At 41.4% G+C, this 18917-nt stretch overlaps 1 protein-coding gene across 1 annotated transcript in view; it reads right to left on the bottom strand.

Annotated features, from left to right (window-relative positions):
- Positions 1 to 4024: 4024 nt before the first annotated feature.
- LOC113407362 (tubulin polyglutamylase TTLL7-like) overlaps positions 4025 to 18917 on the bottom strand; it is a 79429-nt gene continuing 64536 nt past the window's right edge. The window contains exons 19-21 of the mRNA XM_026655778.1: positions 14525 to 14685; positions 8296 to 8469; positions 4025 to 4447 (exon numbers count right to left, since the gene is read on the bottom strand). Of these exons, the coding sequence (XP_026511563.1) occupies positions 4330 to 4447; positions 8296 to 8469; positions 14525 to 14685 (453 nt within the window). The 3' untranslated portion in view covers positions 4025 to 4329. The remainder of the gene's footprint in view (positions 4448 to 8295; positions 8470 to 14524; positions 14686 to 18917) is intronic.

Here is an 18917-nt window from a genome sequence, read left to right as displayed (position 1 = left end):
GGTATTTCTCAGTGTGGTCCTAGAGGTGTCAATCCTGCCTTAAAGTATAGTCATTTTTACACTAGCACACAGTATGAGAGACAGCAAACCAGTTTCTAAATTGGTTTCAATATTTGGAAGCTATTTCCAGGAACAATTCTCCAAATAAGCCGGAGAGCACATGTAATGGTGATAGTCTAGAATGGGAGCCAAACACATGTGCAGAGTCAGCCCCCAGGTATCTGACAGCTACAAGCCTCCAGATACCTGAGGATTGTGTCTGCTTTCTGGTAAACTAAGGGTCAGGGGGAGGAGGAACGGGAGAGAGAGAGAATAAGCAGACAGTTTCAGACTTTTTAAACATCTGCTCTCCTATCAGTCCAAAAATCCACATAATGGGCTAGATTTTGGCAGGGTGGGCGGGGGCTATGGTTATGAGTTATGTTTTCCAATGGATGGCAGGGCACTGGGTCTCTGAGCATCTGCTATAACACTGAAATGGACAAATCCTACATTTTCTGCCCCACACACTGTGCTGGGATGTAGCATCAATAGTTGCAATAATATTTTTTCACAGTGTAAGCTACAGCCCTGTACAAAAGCACAGACACAGCCGTGTAAAGTACACTGACTGAACGAGTGAGGAAACACCGTCCTGAAGCCTGGATGCTTATCCGAATCTAGAGGGCCCCATTAGGTCCACACAGTTATCCCTAACTATGGTGTTAGTCAGTAGGCGTGCTACTTTGCTTCTGGTATCATGAGGTATTATTTTGTCTAAATATCAGCAGTTTTTCAAGACTGTAAAGTTACTAAAGCAAAAGGCTTAGTCTGTCCCTCAACAAGGGACTTATTGTTTTAGCAAGGTGGCTGTCTCCAGGACTTTCAAAAAATGAAAGCTGCAGTTTATTTGTGGTGATTAGCGTATCTTATCCTGTGAACCCTCTCACACAGTGGGCTGAGCAAAATGACTACTTTTACTTAGAAGAAGGAGAATGTGGGCTGTTGCTGTTCATTATCTGTTCAGAGTTGCAATGCCAGTTAGAATAGATCCAGGCTAATGCAGTTTTCCCTGCCTGCAATGGTTCCCTTCCGAAGCCTCCCTAAGGGCTATAGTGGAGGTCTATCCACACACTTGGAAACATTGTATTAATCTAAAATATATAGAATTCATATGCTAAAGCCATGCAAAATCTTATTTTTATATCATTTGGCATTTTCTTTGTGATAACTTATAAGTTATATACAACTAGTCTTATTTTAGTCATTTGTTGTACATGTATGGCCTATCTCTAGTGCAATTACAACCACGTCCCCCCTCTTTTGGTTAAAACATGTCTAAGACTCTAATACAATTTGGAAATATAGTTGTGGTCCTGCTCACAGGTTGGAATGGCCCTTTAAGGGGAATAGGCTTAGCTCCACCTATGATTAATTAGCTGCCTATCAGGGGATGGGTTTGAGGTCAGGAATCAGGTGATAGCCTGCAGATTACCTCCTCCTCAGATAAAAGATCAGAAAGCAGCTCAGCTACCGAGAGATCTGCAGGAGGCCCTGGGTGAAGGGAAAGGACTTTGAAATGGGCTAATCAGCAGGATGTGGTTTACTTGTTTGATTTAAGTTAGACTGTCTTGGTTTTGACTCATAACCCTATCCTTGAAGAAAGGAACTGAAATTTTGCTGCTGTTGGGAGCTTTATTTGATGCACTGGCTGGTGAGATGGTTTATACTACCATATGGAACCTGATTGTAACTATCCCCCGACACAGTCCCCTTTAACTATAGAGTAGACAACCCATACACATGGAAGAGATTAAAAAGTATTTAGGATTATTATATTCTGTTGAAATATTGATTTTATAACTATTAATACCACTCCAGCATGGCTCATCAGAAATAAGAACACAATGAAATAACATCAGCCAGAAACTAAAACCATTTTTGAAAACTTAAACCAATCACTTGATACATTTGTGTACATCCCATACATATCCTTGATTTCCCTAGTTTGCATATCTGTACTTAATGCCCTATTTTAAAAAATTCTACTGCTGGCAGAATTAGCCCAGTCCCCTTGCTCAGCACCTTTGGACACTGATCCAAATTTTCCCCACGGCCAAAAGCAGAATACTGTGGAGACTACTGTACATTAGCACTCCCTGGAGGGACGGATTTACAGATTTTGTTAGGTTTTACAGGTAATCACATGTAATTTGCATTATCAGCTGTCACCACTGTATAGCCCACAGTGATACATCAAGTGGACTGATGGTAGCATGCTGTGTGAGTAAACCAGCATTAACATGGAAGAGGAAGAGATTCTACCAGACTAGCAGACTGCCTGTATCTGATCAGCCTCGGAGTCAAATTTTAAAAGCATAATACATTTTAAAAAACTTATCTAGGGAACAGTCATACTATTATGAATGGTCATCCTACAGGTATGGAACTTGGACAGGCAAAAGCATAGGTGTCAAAATTCCCTATTTGGTAGGCTCTGGCCAAGGTCTCAAAAATCCATCCCAGAGAAATTTTTATGTCCCCAGTCGGTGAGTAGGAAAAGGCATGTAACGCTCTGACAGAAGGGCCATTAGGCTACCACCCTATTTATTACATTGTCTCTGGAAAATAACCACAAAAGAAATTTGTAAAACCACTTTCACCAGTGAGTGAACAGGCATTTGACACCAAACAGGAACAAGGCAGTTAATTGGTTACAAACTGGATTCATTTTTTAAAATTACTTCTTAGGATGTACATGTATAGCAGTGGTCCCCAAACTTTTGTGGGTCGTGCCCCCGTCTCTGTCTGCACCCCCCTGGAACCATGGCCAGGAGTGGAGCCACGGCTAAGGGAGGGGGACGCTGACAGGGGTATGGGGTCGAGGATGCGGCTGCAGCTGGGGGTGGGTCTGGGCCTGAGGATGGGGCCAGGGGCCAAAGCTGGGGCAGGGGCGGGACTCGGAGCGGGGCCATAGCCAGGCCACAGTGGGGGCTCAAAGCCAAGCCTGCAGCCAGATGCGGAGCCGTGCCAAGGCTGTAGACGGGATCAGGCACGGGGCCAGGAGCTGGGGCCGCAGCTGGAGTAGAGCTGTGGACGGGGCTCAGTGACCCTCCCTCCCTGCCCCCTGTGGGAGCTGGCCCAGCCTGCCACACCCCTCTCTGAATGTTCCTTGGTGCCCCACCCTAGGGGAGCATGCCCCACAGTTTGGGGACCTCTGATGTATAGGGATTAATGGGACAAACGTGGATACTGAGAGACTCTTAAAATTATGTTTCTAGATCACACTTCAGATCACCTCTGCCTTCAGGATCTGGCTCATGGCCATATCAAATTCTTATTGTGTCACTCAGCCAGGTCTGCAAAGCTGAATTTGAGTAACAAATCTAATTAATTGTATCTTCGACCATTTTCTTAGGATTTCAGCAAGTCTAGAAAATACTGTCCATTAGAGTATACATTCTACAATATGTAATGCACCCTACAGTGAAAACTAAACCAAAACGTACTATTTTAAAGTTTAGAGAGGATACTGTGAAACTGCAGTAATTCTGAAAAATGTCTGCTTCATCACTTGTGCAGCAGAACAGAAGAAAATATGCATGGCTCTTTTATGAGCTGTAGGTTACTACTTGACCCCACAAGAAACTGAAAGGCACAAGACACAAGAAGGTTGAAGGAAGATCTGACAATAACTGTTACCTTCTGATTTATTACAAGGTTCCAACTAGAAGCTATTTGCCAGGACTGGTATATTTGAATATTTACCCTCTGGATTGTCTTCATTTAGACTAAAAGATACTTATGTCCTTACTGAAAAACAACATTATTACACATACCTTGTAATTTCATAGGAGAAATACAAATATGTCTGTATATTAGATCTTGTTTTTACAATGTTTTAAAATGTGCTATAGAAATGATCAGACTACTTATATTTAATTACTATTACTGTTCTACAACAGGCTTTTTATCATCTAGGAGAGAATAAACAGTATCATTTACAATAAATATATTTCAAGTTAAAAGATATTGTACCTAAATTTAACACTGTAATAGGATCTCCAAGATTAATTCCATTTTATATATTGCAGCAAAAATAACATTTCTAGTAGGAAGGAATTACTTATAAACCTAGCAAGATCTAGACATTCACATATTTGTGTAAACAACTTAACAAGGTTTATTACATTTCCAGAAAGTCTCTGCTTTTACAGTAGGATTTCAGCTAAATTTTATTTTATGTACTGTGGCAAATATATAACAGTGCTTATATTCAGCTCCCTCACAAATTTAAACTGGAAAAATGGAATGCCATTATTTATCAAGCATGGCACCCTTCTCTTTGTTTCACAAGTGGCTATACCTGGGTGTAAACAAAATGTTAGAGCGAGGCATTCCGGATGAAGTGCAGATAAAGTTGGAGGATGTTTTCATGATGAACTGTGAAGGTCCTGGCAGTAAATACCTAAAAATGATTTTAAAAAAGTGGAATTTAACTGAAAAGATTACATTCAAAGGCAAAGGAGTTAGTCATTCATGTGCCTCACAATCTTGGTATGTCAGACTTTTGTACATTCACACATGGAGTACTGTGTGGCAGGCCTTTGCCTCAGACAACAAAGGAAATGGTTTAATAAATAAACATTTATTTATTATTATTATTTATTTATTATTTCAACCTATAGACAGCCATAGCAAAACTGCAGCCTACTTTGGGTCATATATTTTGCCACTGATTTCTTAATGGTAAAGATGTAAACTGCTTGCAATAGCCAGCCCTTTATGGGGGTGAAGGGGGTGGGGGAGGGGAAAGAAGACCAGTCACTTATCCAAAGCTATTTCTAACCTGTCACCCAAGGATCTCAATTAGAATAGTATTATTTTTCCCAGATTAAAAATGGGTTAAAAACTGAGACCTAAAGAGATTAACTGACCTATAAAAAGTGAAACAGTAATTCAGTGGCAAAGACAGGCAAAAAAATACATATAGTTTTGAACCCCCGTTTTCTGCTCTAATCATTTGACTATCCCTAGCTGTTTTAAATATCGGCATGCCATCACCACTATCCAAGTAATGCAAACACCCCAGATTTCTGCAATCTACTAATTCATCATTAATCAGTGACTCGGTTATTTTGTTTAAAATCAGACTAGCTAAGGATCTATTTCAGACAACATTACAAACATTCATTCATCATCAGTTGCTTAATATTCATTTTTAAATCTGTTTCTTATTACCAGTTCTTATAATTAATTGGAGGAGTCATTAGATGAGCACAAAAAACTATACAAAACATCCACATTAAATCAAAATTTCATGCGTGATGGGCAATGCCCGAACAGATTACATACACCACAGATTATATAATGTATTGTTTAAAAAGTGTAGCATCATTCTAGGGAATCATATTGATTAATGATGAGCAAGTGCATTGAAAGAGTTCTGAGGATTAATCCTACTAATCACAGGGAAAGGGGAAATGTCATGACTGTTAATAGGAAATATCTGCTCTATGAGAAAGTGTAAATGTTTGGTTTGTTTAAGCCCTGAGGAAGGCCATTATTGCCAAAGGCTAATCAATTTGCTACAAAGGGCCTGATCTTAGGGGAGGCTAAGCACCTTGTGTGTGGAGGTGCTCAGTATCTCACAGAACATCTGAGCAGTTCTGATGAAGTATGAGATGTGACATCTATGCTTGTTTGGAAAAGTTTAAGGATCTAACCAGCAAGGGGAAGAGGGGTTGGGGATGACCACATTCCTTCAAGTTTCTTTTAGAAGTGAATGTTGTTAGGATTCAAAAGGTCAGAGGCTTTTTTTTAAAAAAGCGTGTGTTACGAGATTTGAGTATCCTAACTGGAAAAGAAGTTTGGCTGTGTTTTCACAGCATTTTTACTTTTATTTTGAAGGTCTCTGAAGAAAACATAATTGATCATTTACCTTGGTATTCCCAATAATGTCTGATAACAGAGCTCTGGGACCACTAAAGTGTACAGTGAAAATTATTTTTGAAATATGTTTAACAATTTTTGAGCTTGTTCTATGCAATAAAGTTAAAATAATGACTGGTTTTCCATCAGGAACAGTGTCACTGGGAATTAGACATACAGTAATGTGTCAAGTGCCAAATACGTACAAATAGCCAATTGCAACTGGAGATGTATCTGACAAAGCTGCCAAAAAAGTGCACATAAACGTAGCCCGAAAATAGTTTCCCTCTCAAAAAAGCCCAACAGAGCTATACAAATGAAACGTTACAGAGTTATGAAAAAAAAATAGCTTTAAATGACTCTCTGCCCATATGCTGCAGTTTACAGGGTCTTACTCATACTATATCACAGTAACAGTCAACAAAAATTATTATTAGCAGTAAAAATCCTTTAATATAATTTCTTTGATAGCTTAAAAATACAAACCCAGGTGCAACGTGAAATTGTGTAGTGATTACTCTTAAGGGAAATAACGTCACTATTACCTTGTACATATTAGGGCTGGCTGGACAAATAAAAGCAAACTCAGCTGATATAAAAGGGTTTCTTTCCCATAAAGAAAATAGGAAGCCCCTTCTTTATGCAGAACATATTGGTTAGTGTAGTGTAGTGTATAAATGTAATGTTTTTTGAGATAAATGCAGACTGGTTGTAGCTTTTAATCAAAATTATCCTGACAGCTATGCTGCTACAGATATAAAAGTTACTATTTTGTAACTGCTATGCACTTATCTAAAACAGAGGGCCAGATTCTGCTCATATTTGAAATCAATGATTATACTTCCATTGAGACTTCAATAGTCACAGAAAATGGCCAAAGCAGGCCTGTTAGCTAGGCAATACAATAGAGTGATTTGATTGGTCTGAACAGTTATGGCTGGTTTTTGACTGAAAAAAATTACCTCCTGTATTAATAGTGGCAGTAAGAATTACTTTGTTTCATCTTTTTTGGATTTTACCACTCTACTATTATAAGCTCATTTGTATATGAATATTGCATATGGTTCATTTTGTGGCTAAATTACCTCTACTTTTGCTGTGAACAATCAACTTCTGTTTCCAGCTGGTATTAAATTATGTTAGAGCCCCTGAAACATTCACATGACAATAGCAGAAAGTTTAATATATCAAATAACTAGTTAAAGACATATTGCTTAAGCAATTAAGTCATACAGTAGGTTTAACTGATAATATATATTGAGTTTATTTTCTACAGGACATAGTAGTAGCTATTTTAAGGAATAAACACTGACCTTGCAGAGAACTGCATGACTTTTAAAATGAACAAACCATTTGTAGGTTTATGTACTGAATGATCCAAATTACTAGGGTAAGAGAAGCATTCAGAACATAAATCTGAAACTTACCTTTAATTCTGCATTTCAGGAACTTTATGTCACAGATCACTGGCTCCCCACTCCTAGTGATGTTTCAGTAAGAGTCAGCATGCTGACAATATTATAACTCTGCTGAAGAACTGACCCTGCCCATGGAGAGTCAGGTAAGTGCCAAAATATATTTTTTTTACTATATTGTGCTGTTTTGCAAGGTTTTAACAAAGTGTTTATACCCTTTGGCAAAAACAATAAGAAAAAACTTTCATGTCTGCAGTTTTTAGAAGTCAACTTTGCAAAACTGTGCAACACAGTAAGTCAGATGGCACTTACCTGACCATGGCCTAGAGCTATGCTCCTGGGGGATTCCATAGTGGTTGCGAAGCCAGCAGAGTCATACATGTTAGGGCACTCCTAGGAATGCAAACCAGAAATCAATTACTCTGAGGAATCTGAGAAAAGGAAGAAAGGCAAGTTTCAATTCAGTTAAGTATAGAATGCCTTTCTTACCCTGGCTATTGGGGCATTAAGCAAACAAAACTTTTAATAAGTTAGTTTCAAATAAAATGAGTATGGTAAATCTCCTCTTAACCCAGCAAGGATAATTCTTGTTGCGTTCACTACCGCACTATAGAAATCATGATGACAGGAAGTAGGGCTGGAAGGAAATGCTCATCCTTTATGTTGCAGACAGTGAACTAGTTCTTGTAGCTTTTTCCTAGGCCTAGAGCAGTGGATCTCTACCTGTTTACCATTGTGGGTGCATATGCCGCTCTCTCTTTGCTATATGGGCCACATCCACACAATATATATATACACTTGTATGGCACTGAGGAGGTCACATGGGCTGTAGCTGTGTGCAGGCTGGGCCACAAGCAGCCCATGGGCCGCAGGTTGAGACCACTAGCCTAGAGGGAAGTATACGCATATAATTTAAAATCTGATCATACATTCCAATATGTCTCATAATTAGAAATAGGAAAGTGTATACCTTGTATCATCCCAGTCAGGGCTAATTCCAGTAAGAGATCCTCTTGAATCTGCTGAATATTTGTAAGCCACCAGCAGGCAGTGTTTACAAAGCTGTACTATTCGTTGACAACACTGGAGTTGTTCAGGAGTCACCACCTCTGTCCTTTTACTGAATATGGTCTCCCAAGAACTTCTGTTGGCATGGAAACAGACATGACCTCATGTTTTCTGTTACAAATGGCAGTCTAAAAGCTTTATTACTGCACCTGAGATTTAGCAGTGGAGGAGTAAGAGAAATAAAGTGTGACCTTGCCTGTTTACAGGAAAGGCCTATGCTATTTAACCCATATACTGACAGATGGTGGGAATATAAAATACAAATTAAGAAATTAATCTTCATATTGCAAAATGATCACAACCCATTTTTCATTCAGTATGTCCCCTAAAGCATTTATAGGACCATTGTTTAGGTTTAGCACATAAAGATTTACTGCCATGTAATTTTAAATGGTGTTCTACATCATGAGACACACAAAATACTGATTTATTTTTAACAAGCTACTATCTGAATAGTCTGTGTTGCCAAAGTAATTATATAGCATGCTAATACTTTCATTAATTAGTCATATTCAGGAGTCCATGATATTAAGCATGAAGAGAATAACAAATGATACATATGACGGTTGAATATAAATGTTCAAAATACTGTGCTGTTTCACATTTCCAAAAAATAGATAAATGGAAGCATTTCATATTTCATTTCTCTACCAGAACTATTCAAAAAGTCATGGGAAGGGAGTTTCTCGGTCTAGACCATTTGAACATTAGCACATTGCTCTAACTGGGCGGGGGAGATTGCTCTTTATCAAGTCAGAGAAGTATAATTAAAACTTTCAGTTTGTGTCTGGTAAATTTTTCCATCTGAAATAACCACACACCTGGTACTTTTGTTTCCATTAACATTTTATTTCCAAAATGGTTTAGTCCCTTCAGCTTTTCAGTGCACAGAATTTTAAGGCTACCATGCTAGTCTAACTAGGTGCATTTCACCACAGTAAGGAGGAATTAGTCCTGTGCACAGGGCTCACTCAGTATTTGTGTTTATTCACAACTTACTATATGAATATGACAAATATTCATACATGAATACTATATGAATATTCAGATATGAATACAGAGAACTATATGGGTGTCCAAAGGCAAAATTTGTACTTGAAACCCCTTTCCCTATAAAAAAATGAAAGCCCTGTATGATGGCTTAGATGGCTGGCAAGCTTGGGTTTGATTTTTTTTTTTAAATGAAATAATCATTTCATACAGTATGTGTGTCGGAGAGGTGTGGGGGGAGGGTTCCTTGCATCCCTCCTCCAGGTTCTAAGCATCCAGAGTGAAGTCTTGGCCTCAGTGATGTCAATGGTAGTTTTTTCCCAAAAACTTCAATGGAGCCAGGATTTTATCCTCCACATAGGGGTTTTGAATAAGAGTCATAAAATAGGATGTCTGTTTGGGCTTAATGAAAATTCAGGGCTGATGCTATATCAGTGCATCAACAGGAAATGTGACAAGTAAAATCTGAGGTAATTTGGGGTATATCTAATTCGCTTTTGGCATGGCACACCACCATGGAAAGGGGATACAGGAAGACAACAAGGGAAGGCCATGCTGGAGTATGCAATATTCTAAATCATGTGTGAGCCTTTATTTGAAACTTGATTTTTAATCAAACTGGTACTATCACTTTTCTAGTACTCCTTTTGATTTTGTGCAGGTAATTAAAGCAAATGTATCATTAATTAATTAGCTATGTCTAGATTATACCATACAGATACCATATATTAATACACAAGTGTTTTTTGTGCATCTGTTAAAGTCATTCTACATACACCTAATATAACTAACACAAAACCTAATGACGGGAAGGGAATGACAAGTTAAAACTACTAACAATAACTATCCTCTATTCCTTGCCCAGAGAGACACATTTTTCCTCTAGCACCCAACCACCATACACCACAGAGAATGCACCACAACTTTAACTCTGCCTTAGTAGGGAAACCAGCATCTTCTTTTAAATGAAATAATCATTTCATACAGGTATCTTCTTCCCCAAATTCCATGTGCCCACCTCTACCACAGACACACCAAACTTCGCTCCCCCAGTGTCCCTACTATTCACTTCAGGTAAAACTGCACACACCCTACGTGGAAACTATCTAGACCTTTCAGGGATCTGGTTGTGATAGGGTGAGTGAAAATAGTCTTATGTATGCAAGGTTGAAACACTGAGATGGCCACCAGATACACCCTAATGGAGCTGTGGGCTAGACCTGATTCCTTAAAGTGCAAAAGATAGGCTAAGATTCAAGCAATTCTGTTTTGAGGTGGAGATTCATTGTGGGAGGCCTCCCAGACAGACAAACACATCCACTTACTCAGGTAGGCAGATCTCATGGAAGGTCTTCTGATGTTAAGGAGCACTTTCTGGACTGCCACTGAGCAATGTGCCTCCTCTGCACTCAACCACTTATGAACCATGCCATGAGGTGCAGCACTTGATGATTCAGGTGCAGCGACTGGCCACAGCTCTGCATTATATGGTCTCTAGTTATCGATAACAGCAAAGGTTCCCAAGTGGACAGTTTTTGTGGAAGTCTGAATACCAGATTTGTCTCAACCAGACTGAAGCTATAAGGATAATAGAATCATAGAAGTGTAGGATTGGAAGGGACCTCAGTAGGTCATCTTGTCCAATCTCCTGCACTCAAGGCAGGACTAAGTAATAACTAGACCATTCCTGACAGGAGATTGTCTAACCTCGTCTTAAAAACCTACAATCATTCTAACATGAACTTACATGAGCATGAGAATGACCCTGGGAATGAGGACTGACTGAGATATCAATCTGCATTGTGGACACAGTCCTGGAGGAAGCATGGCTGGCTTCCTAGCTGCCATACCATTTGGAGTAGAGGAGCAGATACTGGCTCTGGAGAGAAGGCACGGGCTAGTACCAAACCCAAAGCTGGTGCCCCAGACTAGAGTGATCCAATGCCAATGAGCTCAGCAGCTGCACCAGGGCCAGACAAAGGTCTTCAGCCTGAAGCAAGGCATGGTCATGATAGGCACAGCATGTTCCTGATTGTGGCATAGGCCTCTGGCATAGTTAGAAGGGACATAGGCTGCTGTCTTGCAGTACTCAGAGATAACTGCTGTGTTGCAGCTGAAGAGGTAGCCAGTCTCAATGGCCTCTGGGAGGGCACCAAAATCAACAGCTCAACTCTGTCTATATGAGCCAGTACTGGGTAGTGGCAAGCCAAATGCCTCACTCTGATCTACCTTCAGTGGAGGAGTCCCATACTCTGGACTTCAAAGAGCCCAATGCAGACGACTTCTTATGTTTCTGGAGGCCTGACCTACTCTGAAGTTCCTGATCTTGAAAAAGACATCCCCCTGTTGATGGGGATCTCCTCCTGCTAATGTCTGTGGGAAAGATAACGGAGCACTTTGGGAAAGAGCCACCAAAGAACTTCCCTTGGATGACTGAGCGGGATCTGATGCCAGTCTAAAGGCAGCCTCCAGAAGGATGTAACAGAGACGCTCCTCCGGCACCTTCTTTGTCATGGTTTTGAAACCATGACAAATGGAGCACTTGTCTGTAACATGACCCTCATTCCAAGCACTTCAGACAGTGTGAATGAGGGTCACTCATAGACATAGGCTCTCTGCAGTGCATGCAAGGTTTGAACCCTGGGGACCTTAGTATAGGCTCCCTTTCCTCCAAAGGCCCTCAAGACTGGAAAAAGGTACCACTAGGTACAATGCTAAGGTTTTGATCCCACACCTACAGTGTAATGGACATATGAAAGCACTTAAAGAATCAATCATATTATGGGTCAGATCCTCAGCTGGTATAAATTGACATCAAACCATTAAAGTCAATTGAAATCAATAGAGCTATGCCAATTTATGCCAGCAGAGGATCTCTCACTCTCTGAGACTGTTGCTTTTAATAATCTATTTTTCCATCTCCCTTTTCCTATCATTGTGTTGAACACAGGTAACGTTTCTTATTACATTTGTAAATGTAGTGCATGCATTCCCTGCAAGTGACAAATGAGTTATTTCCCTTTGTACATATGAAACCCATCATCATAATGTGTATATTTGTTGAAGCTCATTTTCAATAAATCTTTTTTCAGTCCTCTTTTGCAAGCTAATCAAAAACATCCCATTAGTCACCTCACTCTATATATTTACAGAGAAACTTATATGCTCTCCAGATATGGTATATATTTGTACATACATTTTTTTCCCCATAAGGAAGACTATGAAAAGGATCTTTGCCATATTTTGTTTTGTTTATATATATATATATACATATATATATATATATAGGATCTAATCCTGCAGACCTTTCTCACATGAATAGTCCTCTTGACTTCAATTGCATGAGCGTAAAGGGCTGGGGAATGGGCTGATTTAATTTTAAAAATATGGCATCTTGTTTTCCAGTAAGCATCCTTTTCAAGCCAAAAAAACCCATTTCCTTATCTATCAGTGTCACAATTTCTTACTTTTCACACGCTTACATTCTCATAATTGTTTCAGATATGTAATGAAGAGCAAATATAGTCCAATTCAGAAATTCTGCTGTATTTCTAAACCACACAACAGAAGCTGAATACTTGAGGTATAAAATGTCAGCAGGACTCTTTACTTGATTCTCCATTTTTTTTTTACACTAGGGATCAAACAGATAGGGCCATGATTTTTGTGAGTGGCCAACTCACATTAAGATTAAGTCACTGTGACTCTCTGTACCTCAAAGTAGCACCCTGGAATCCCATATTCACCATGGTAATATAATTATATGTTTTGTAAGTATACCTTGTGAGGTATTATTTTAAAAGTCTTGATCTGTTGAACATGAATATCCGGTTGGATTGTATGTGCTATCATTCTGTGAAGTTATGAAGTATTGCTATCTCTGTTACTGAAATATGTTGTGAGGTTGAGAACACCCACAACCAGCCTTTCAGTTACAACAAAATAGTAGCCAGCAATAGCCAGACAACATTAATGACTCATCAACACCCATCAATAAAATAATCCACTATCCCAGAGATTCCTTAGAGAAGGTATGTTTGCAATGGAGACTGCTTTAACCAATGGCGACTGCCTGATCCCCTCCTCACAGCAAGGATTTTTCCAGCAAACTGGAAGAAAGTATAAAAGAGGGGAAGTGACATCATGACTTGGCCTCTCTCCCACCACATCTCAACATCTGGAAGCACATCTGCAAGACAAAGAATTTGAACTGGAGAGTTTGATCACAGGCTATAAAAGGATCCAGTCTGTGTATTGAGGAACTGTAACCTCCTGCACCATCTGTCAGGGTGAGAAAAGCTATTTGATTCAATGCTTGCTTAGATTAAAAGTTTAGGATTTAGAATGTGTGTTTCTATTTTTATTTCTTAAGGTAACTATTTCTGACCTTTATGCCTACCATTTATAATCACTTAAAATCGATCTTTCTGTAATTAATAAATCTGTTTTATATTTTACCTAAGACAGCATGTTTTGGTTGAAGTGCTCGGGAAATCTCAGCTCAGATTATCAAGGGCTGTTGCACAGCCACTACCCTTTTGTCAGAGTGGCCAACTAGGTAAGGAGCTTACACTGGCCAGTCTTCTGACCAGTACCACCGAGTACAGTCCTGAGGTGCAAGGCTGCAGCTTCTCTATTGATGGTTCATGAGTGGCTGGGAGAAGCATTCATGTAACTCAGTTGGGTGTGTCCCTGCCTGTGGATGTCTGTGTAAGTGCAATAGCTTTGTAGTGTGAGGGAAACCCCAGGCTGGTGGGTTTTTGAGGCTCGGTGGTCCCACAATCCAGATAGCACCCCGGGGACCCCGTCACAGTTGCTTAAGTAGTTGGCCTGATTTTCAAAAGTGCTGAGCCAGAAAGGTCTCTCAATGAGAGCTGCAGGATGCTCAGCATTCTTGAAAAATCAAATCATTTACTTTAGATGCCTTCAGATGGATCTAAGATCCTAACTGTATGGACTCATTATTGAAATGCTTGGCCTATGTTAATAGGTAATTACATGGTACGTTTTTGATTAATGGTTTTAAAAACAGTTCTATTTATTACAATAATTTCTTGAATGAAAGTAAACAAACTATGCTAGCTCTAACTATAGCTGTGAAATTATTAAAAGGATTACAATAATAAATATATTGGGCCTACCCTGAATTACAGAAACAGTTCCACAAGCCTTGGCCACGGCTCCAGAGTAAGCGATTAAACACACGGTTAAAAATACGGTATAAATGTAAACATTCAACGTCAGAAACCCTCCAGACACGTTGCAGAACAGCACGAACACTTGTCCTCACTATGTCCAAAACCTAGAAAAGAATATTTCAAGCAAATCAAAGCATTTAAAAAATCCAGGCACATATGACAAAATCTCAAAACCAAACATCTGTCCTTTCATTACACAGAAAAAATGGTAAGAGATAATTATCATATAGCATCATCACTTCTAAATTTCAACAAGTTGTTTCATTTACTAACTCTGTTATGGCATCATTTTCCATCAAAACCATTTTGCAAAAACAAAACAAGTTTTCAAATTTATTGCATTAGTATCTCTCCCCCCACCTTTTCCAGTACTAGCAAGTAAAAAAGATTGTTAAAACAAGTAAAAAGAGAGACAGACACACACACACACAGCTGATAAGGAGCCTTGTGATTAATACCATCTTAAGCAATACTGAATACTTTAAAATTGGTTACCATGTTTAGAATACCCTCTACTTCATAAAAGAATAATCCTGAGAGGAGCTGAGCACCCACAGTCTACACTGACTTCAGTGTGAGTTGCAGGTGCTTAGCCCTGCTCAGAATCAAACCATAAGACACTAATAAGACTGGCTTTTATGCAGGAAATAGTATGTCATAGCATTGAAGAAAAATCAGCATTAAGAGACATTTGAAAAGGAAATGCTTTTTAAAAATGTGATACATTGTTAATCTGAATACTGTTTGTGGGGAGAAAAGAAAATTGGATATTTTTGCACAGTGTATAAATTGGTCTCTCAGCCTAGTATACATCTTAGCTCGATGTCTCATGTTTTTTCTTCCATGCATACATACATACACCAGTAGACTATGGAGTAGGAAGTAGCTCATTAGAACATGATACACAAGTGTATCGGAGAGCAGAATTGGGCAACTCCCATTGAATTAAATGGGAGTTGTGTATGGATATATTGGTGCAGAATTGCAGCATAGAATGTGGGCTAAATCATGGCTATTAGATACTGCCTGTAACATGTTTTCTGAGAACGTAAATGTGATTTTAGTAGTATATAGGCCAGTGGTGGGCAACCTGCGGCCCGCGGGCCTCATGTGGCCCATCAGGGTAATCTGACTGCGGACCGTGAGACATGTTGCTGACGTTGACCATCCTCAGGCATGGCTCCCGCAGCTCCCAGTAGCCACGCTTCGCCGTTCCTGGCCAGTGGGAGCTGCGGGAAGCGGCAGTCAGCAAGTTCCTGTGGCCCACCGCTTCCTGCAGCTCCCATTGGCTGGGAACAGCAAAGCGCAGCCACTGGGAACTGCGGGAGGCCATGCCTGCGGACAGTCAACATCAGCAAAACGTCTCACGGCCCGCAATCAGATTACCCTGAAGGGCCGCATGCAGCCTGCGGACCACAGGTTGCCCATCACTGATACAGGCCTTGTGCTGAACAGAGGCAAATTTCACCCAAAAGCAAAAAGACCCCAAAATGCCTACAGCATCACACAGAATAAAGACTGTTAAAGTGATTTTCTGAAAGGAGATGCCCCCACTGCTCAGCAAGTAAGATGGTATCCAAACCCTAAGATACCTGACAAGGGAGTTACCAAGCAGAGAATTTAGTCATGGTAAGATGACCTTTGTCTTTTTACTACACCAATGACCGTTGCTATTGAAGAGTCTTCTGGGCTTGGGCACATGGAGTGCATGTAGACCCACAATGAATACTTCTAGGGAGCAGCACTCAAATAAGAACTTTCAGGCACTGCACAAGGGCACAGCCATTTAGCTCCAACCATATTAATTTCCCTGTGCAGAATGAAAATGTCCTTTTCTTTTACACTAACACAACAAATCGTCTAGACGTAACAGAACAAGGGGGTGAATAAACTGAGCAGTCAAAGACAGAGTGTGCCAGCAGTGGAAACAGCAGAAATTGTGCAAGCTGAGGTAATACAGCTGCTAAATGGTCCTTGGAACACATCACTGATTGATGTTAGAGATTATGGCTATGTACAGGTGTTTGTATTTATCCAGAAAAAGAGTGGAGAAATCATTGAGAAGATATACCTGTTGGGGATAGACATTCTGAAAACCTAGCATATTTGGTGGATATTTCCTTCCCATATTCTGGAATTTCCTAGTAATCCCAGAGCGCATAGTCCGAGTTTTTGTTTTAAACTTCATATAATTGCAGAGCTGCTTTTGAACTACATACTTATACTTTCAGAAATATTCTTTAACTCTGGTTCTTTTTTTGCTTTTACCCCCGCCCCATCCCCACCCCAACCCTGCTAGAATATAAAACACTCTGCTCTCAGATCCACTAAAGCTTTGTACTCATATGTCACATTTGGAAATCCTTAGCTGCAATGTCAATCTCCAAGGTAAGCCATTTGTATAACTACTTCCCTAAGAATACCTATCTGATTGCTTGAAGGGGTTGAGGTTAAAAAGGTAGAGAAACAGAGCAAATCACTTCCCCTGCTGCCAAAATATCAAGAGCACACCAATGCTTCAGGTGGTATTAGTCTCCTAAGTCATCAAAGCTGTCGTTACATGAAGAAAGAAATCCACATTTTCAGTACTGCATTTTATATTAATGACCTAGTGTCTTATCCTGACATACTGTACATGCCCTGGGTGCCACAGAAGCATCAGTCAAAGAAAGCACAGGACCCACTAGCATGCTTTTTAAAACACCAGTTACAGGGGACAAACCAGCCACAGCTAAACTGGATGGCTGAATCTCTTATAGTAGAAGAAGAAGAAAAACCCAGAGGCTATTGAAAACTGTGTGGTCAATGAAATAGTATTCCCAGTCTGAGATACCTGTTAACATATTGGAGTGCTGACACCATATCAGGTCTAAGCACCCCCTTCACCCCACAAGAGGGGGTTGTGCCCTCTGCCAGTGTTTCCCTTCATGAAGATTCCTTCCCATTTTTTTTTTTTGAGGGATAACCTTGTTAGGATAGATGAAAGAGAATCCCCAAGATTCCGTGCAGAGAACACACATCTCTGCTGCAGCTCTGACCCCCCAGCTGATGTCCCCTCCCTCTACTTCTAGTAGCCTAGGTTCAAAAGATCTATGCTATCAAGGACTCTTCCTAGCTACAGTTGCCCCAGCGTGGAGAGTACTAGTGCACGCCTTCCTGCGCCGCTTCTGAGGGCTCCGATACGACCGGCAGCTCTTTTATCTCGATCCGAGAGGTCTTCCGCGAGACCTCTCTGGGCTGCCGATCTTCTACCAGGACCTCCTCCGGACCTGGAAACTGTTCTCAGCGACCAGGTCCGTGGCGGCCACCGGGGGGGCAGATCTCCTCACGGAGCCCCTGCTACACAACCCCAGCTTCGTGTGCAGGTGGCGGAGTCCCCCGCGGTGCGCCAGAGGTTGGTCCTGGCAGATGTCACTAGAGTCGGAGACCTCCTGGACTACAACCGGGGAGTCTGGCTGGATCCCCTGACGCTCGCTCGGCGCATGGGGCTCTCCAGGCCTTGTACTCCCCGGCGCGTACTTCAGGAGGTGAGGGCCACTTTGCCGCCCGCTGCTCAGGTCTACCTCGACCAGGTCCTGTGCGAGGGCACGCCCCGCCCACCCTCCACCCCTGGTCCTCCGGACCTTTTTATCGGGCCCCTGCCCCGTGGACCCAACCGGCCCCCCCGCCCCTTCTCCATGAGCCGGCTGCACGACTTGCAGCCAGTTCGTTTCCTGACCGCGCCAAGGAAACATCTATACACGCTCGTGCTCCACACTCTTCACTTCCTCACCCTCGTGTCCCGCCCCGATACGAAGTGGCGGGACCTCCTGCCACCTGTTGAGGGTGAGAAGCCCCGGTGGGCCAGCCTCTATTCCACCCTGGTCCCGAGGCCCGCCGGGGATATCAGCTGGCGGCGCCTTCATGGGGCCGTGAGCACGGGCGTGTACTTGGCGTGGTTTACCCGTCCCAGACACCTGTCCTTTCTGCGGCGTGAGGGAGACCCTGGCTCACGTAGAGTGTGCCAGGTTTCAGCCCCTACACCAGCTCCTCACCGACATTATGTTGCATTTTTGGTTACACTTTTCCCCTCACCTTCTCATTTATGCACTCCCTATCCGTGGCCCCACAAAGTCACGGGGCCTCCTGGTCAACTTCCTCTTGGCCCTGGCTAAACAGGCCATCTATAAAACAAGGGAGAGGAGGTTGGCCGATGGAGGTTCCTGTGACTGTGGGGCCTGTTTCCGATCCTCTGTCCATTCACGTATCCGGGCAGAGTTCCTCTGGGCGGCGTCCACTAGCTCCCTTGACACCTTTGAGGAGCAGTGGACGCTGTCCGGGGTTCTCTGCTCAGTGT

This window comes from Terrapene carolina, unplaced genomic scaffold (genome assembly GCF_002925995.2).
Source record: "Terrapene carolina triunguis isolate 2854851 unplaced genomic scaffold, T_m_triunguis-2.0 Scaffold211, whole genome shotgun sequence".
Lineage (NCBI taxonomy): Eukaryota > Metazoa > Chordata > Testudines > Emydidae > Terrapene > Terrapene triunguis.
This window is presented reverse-complemented; position numbering and strand designations above follow the sequence as displayed.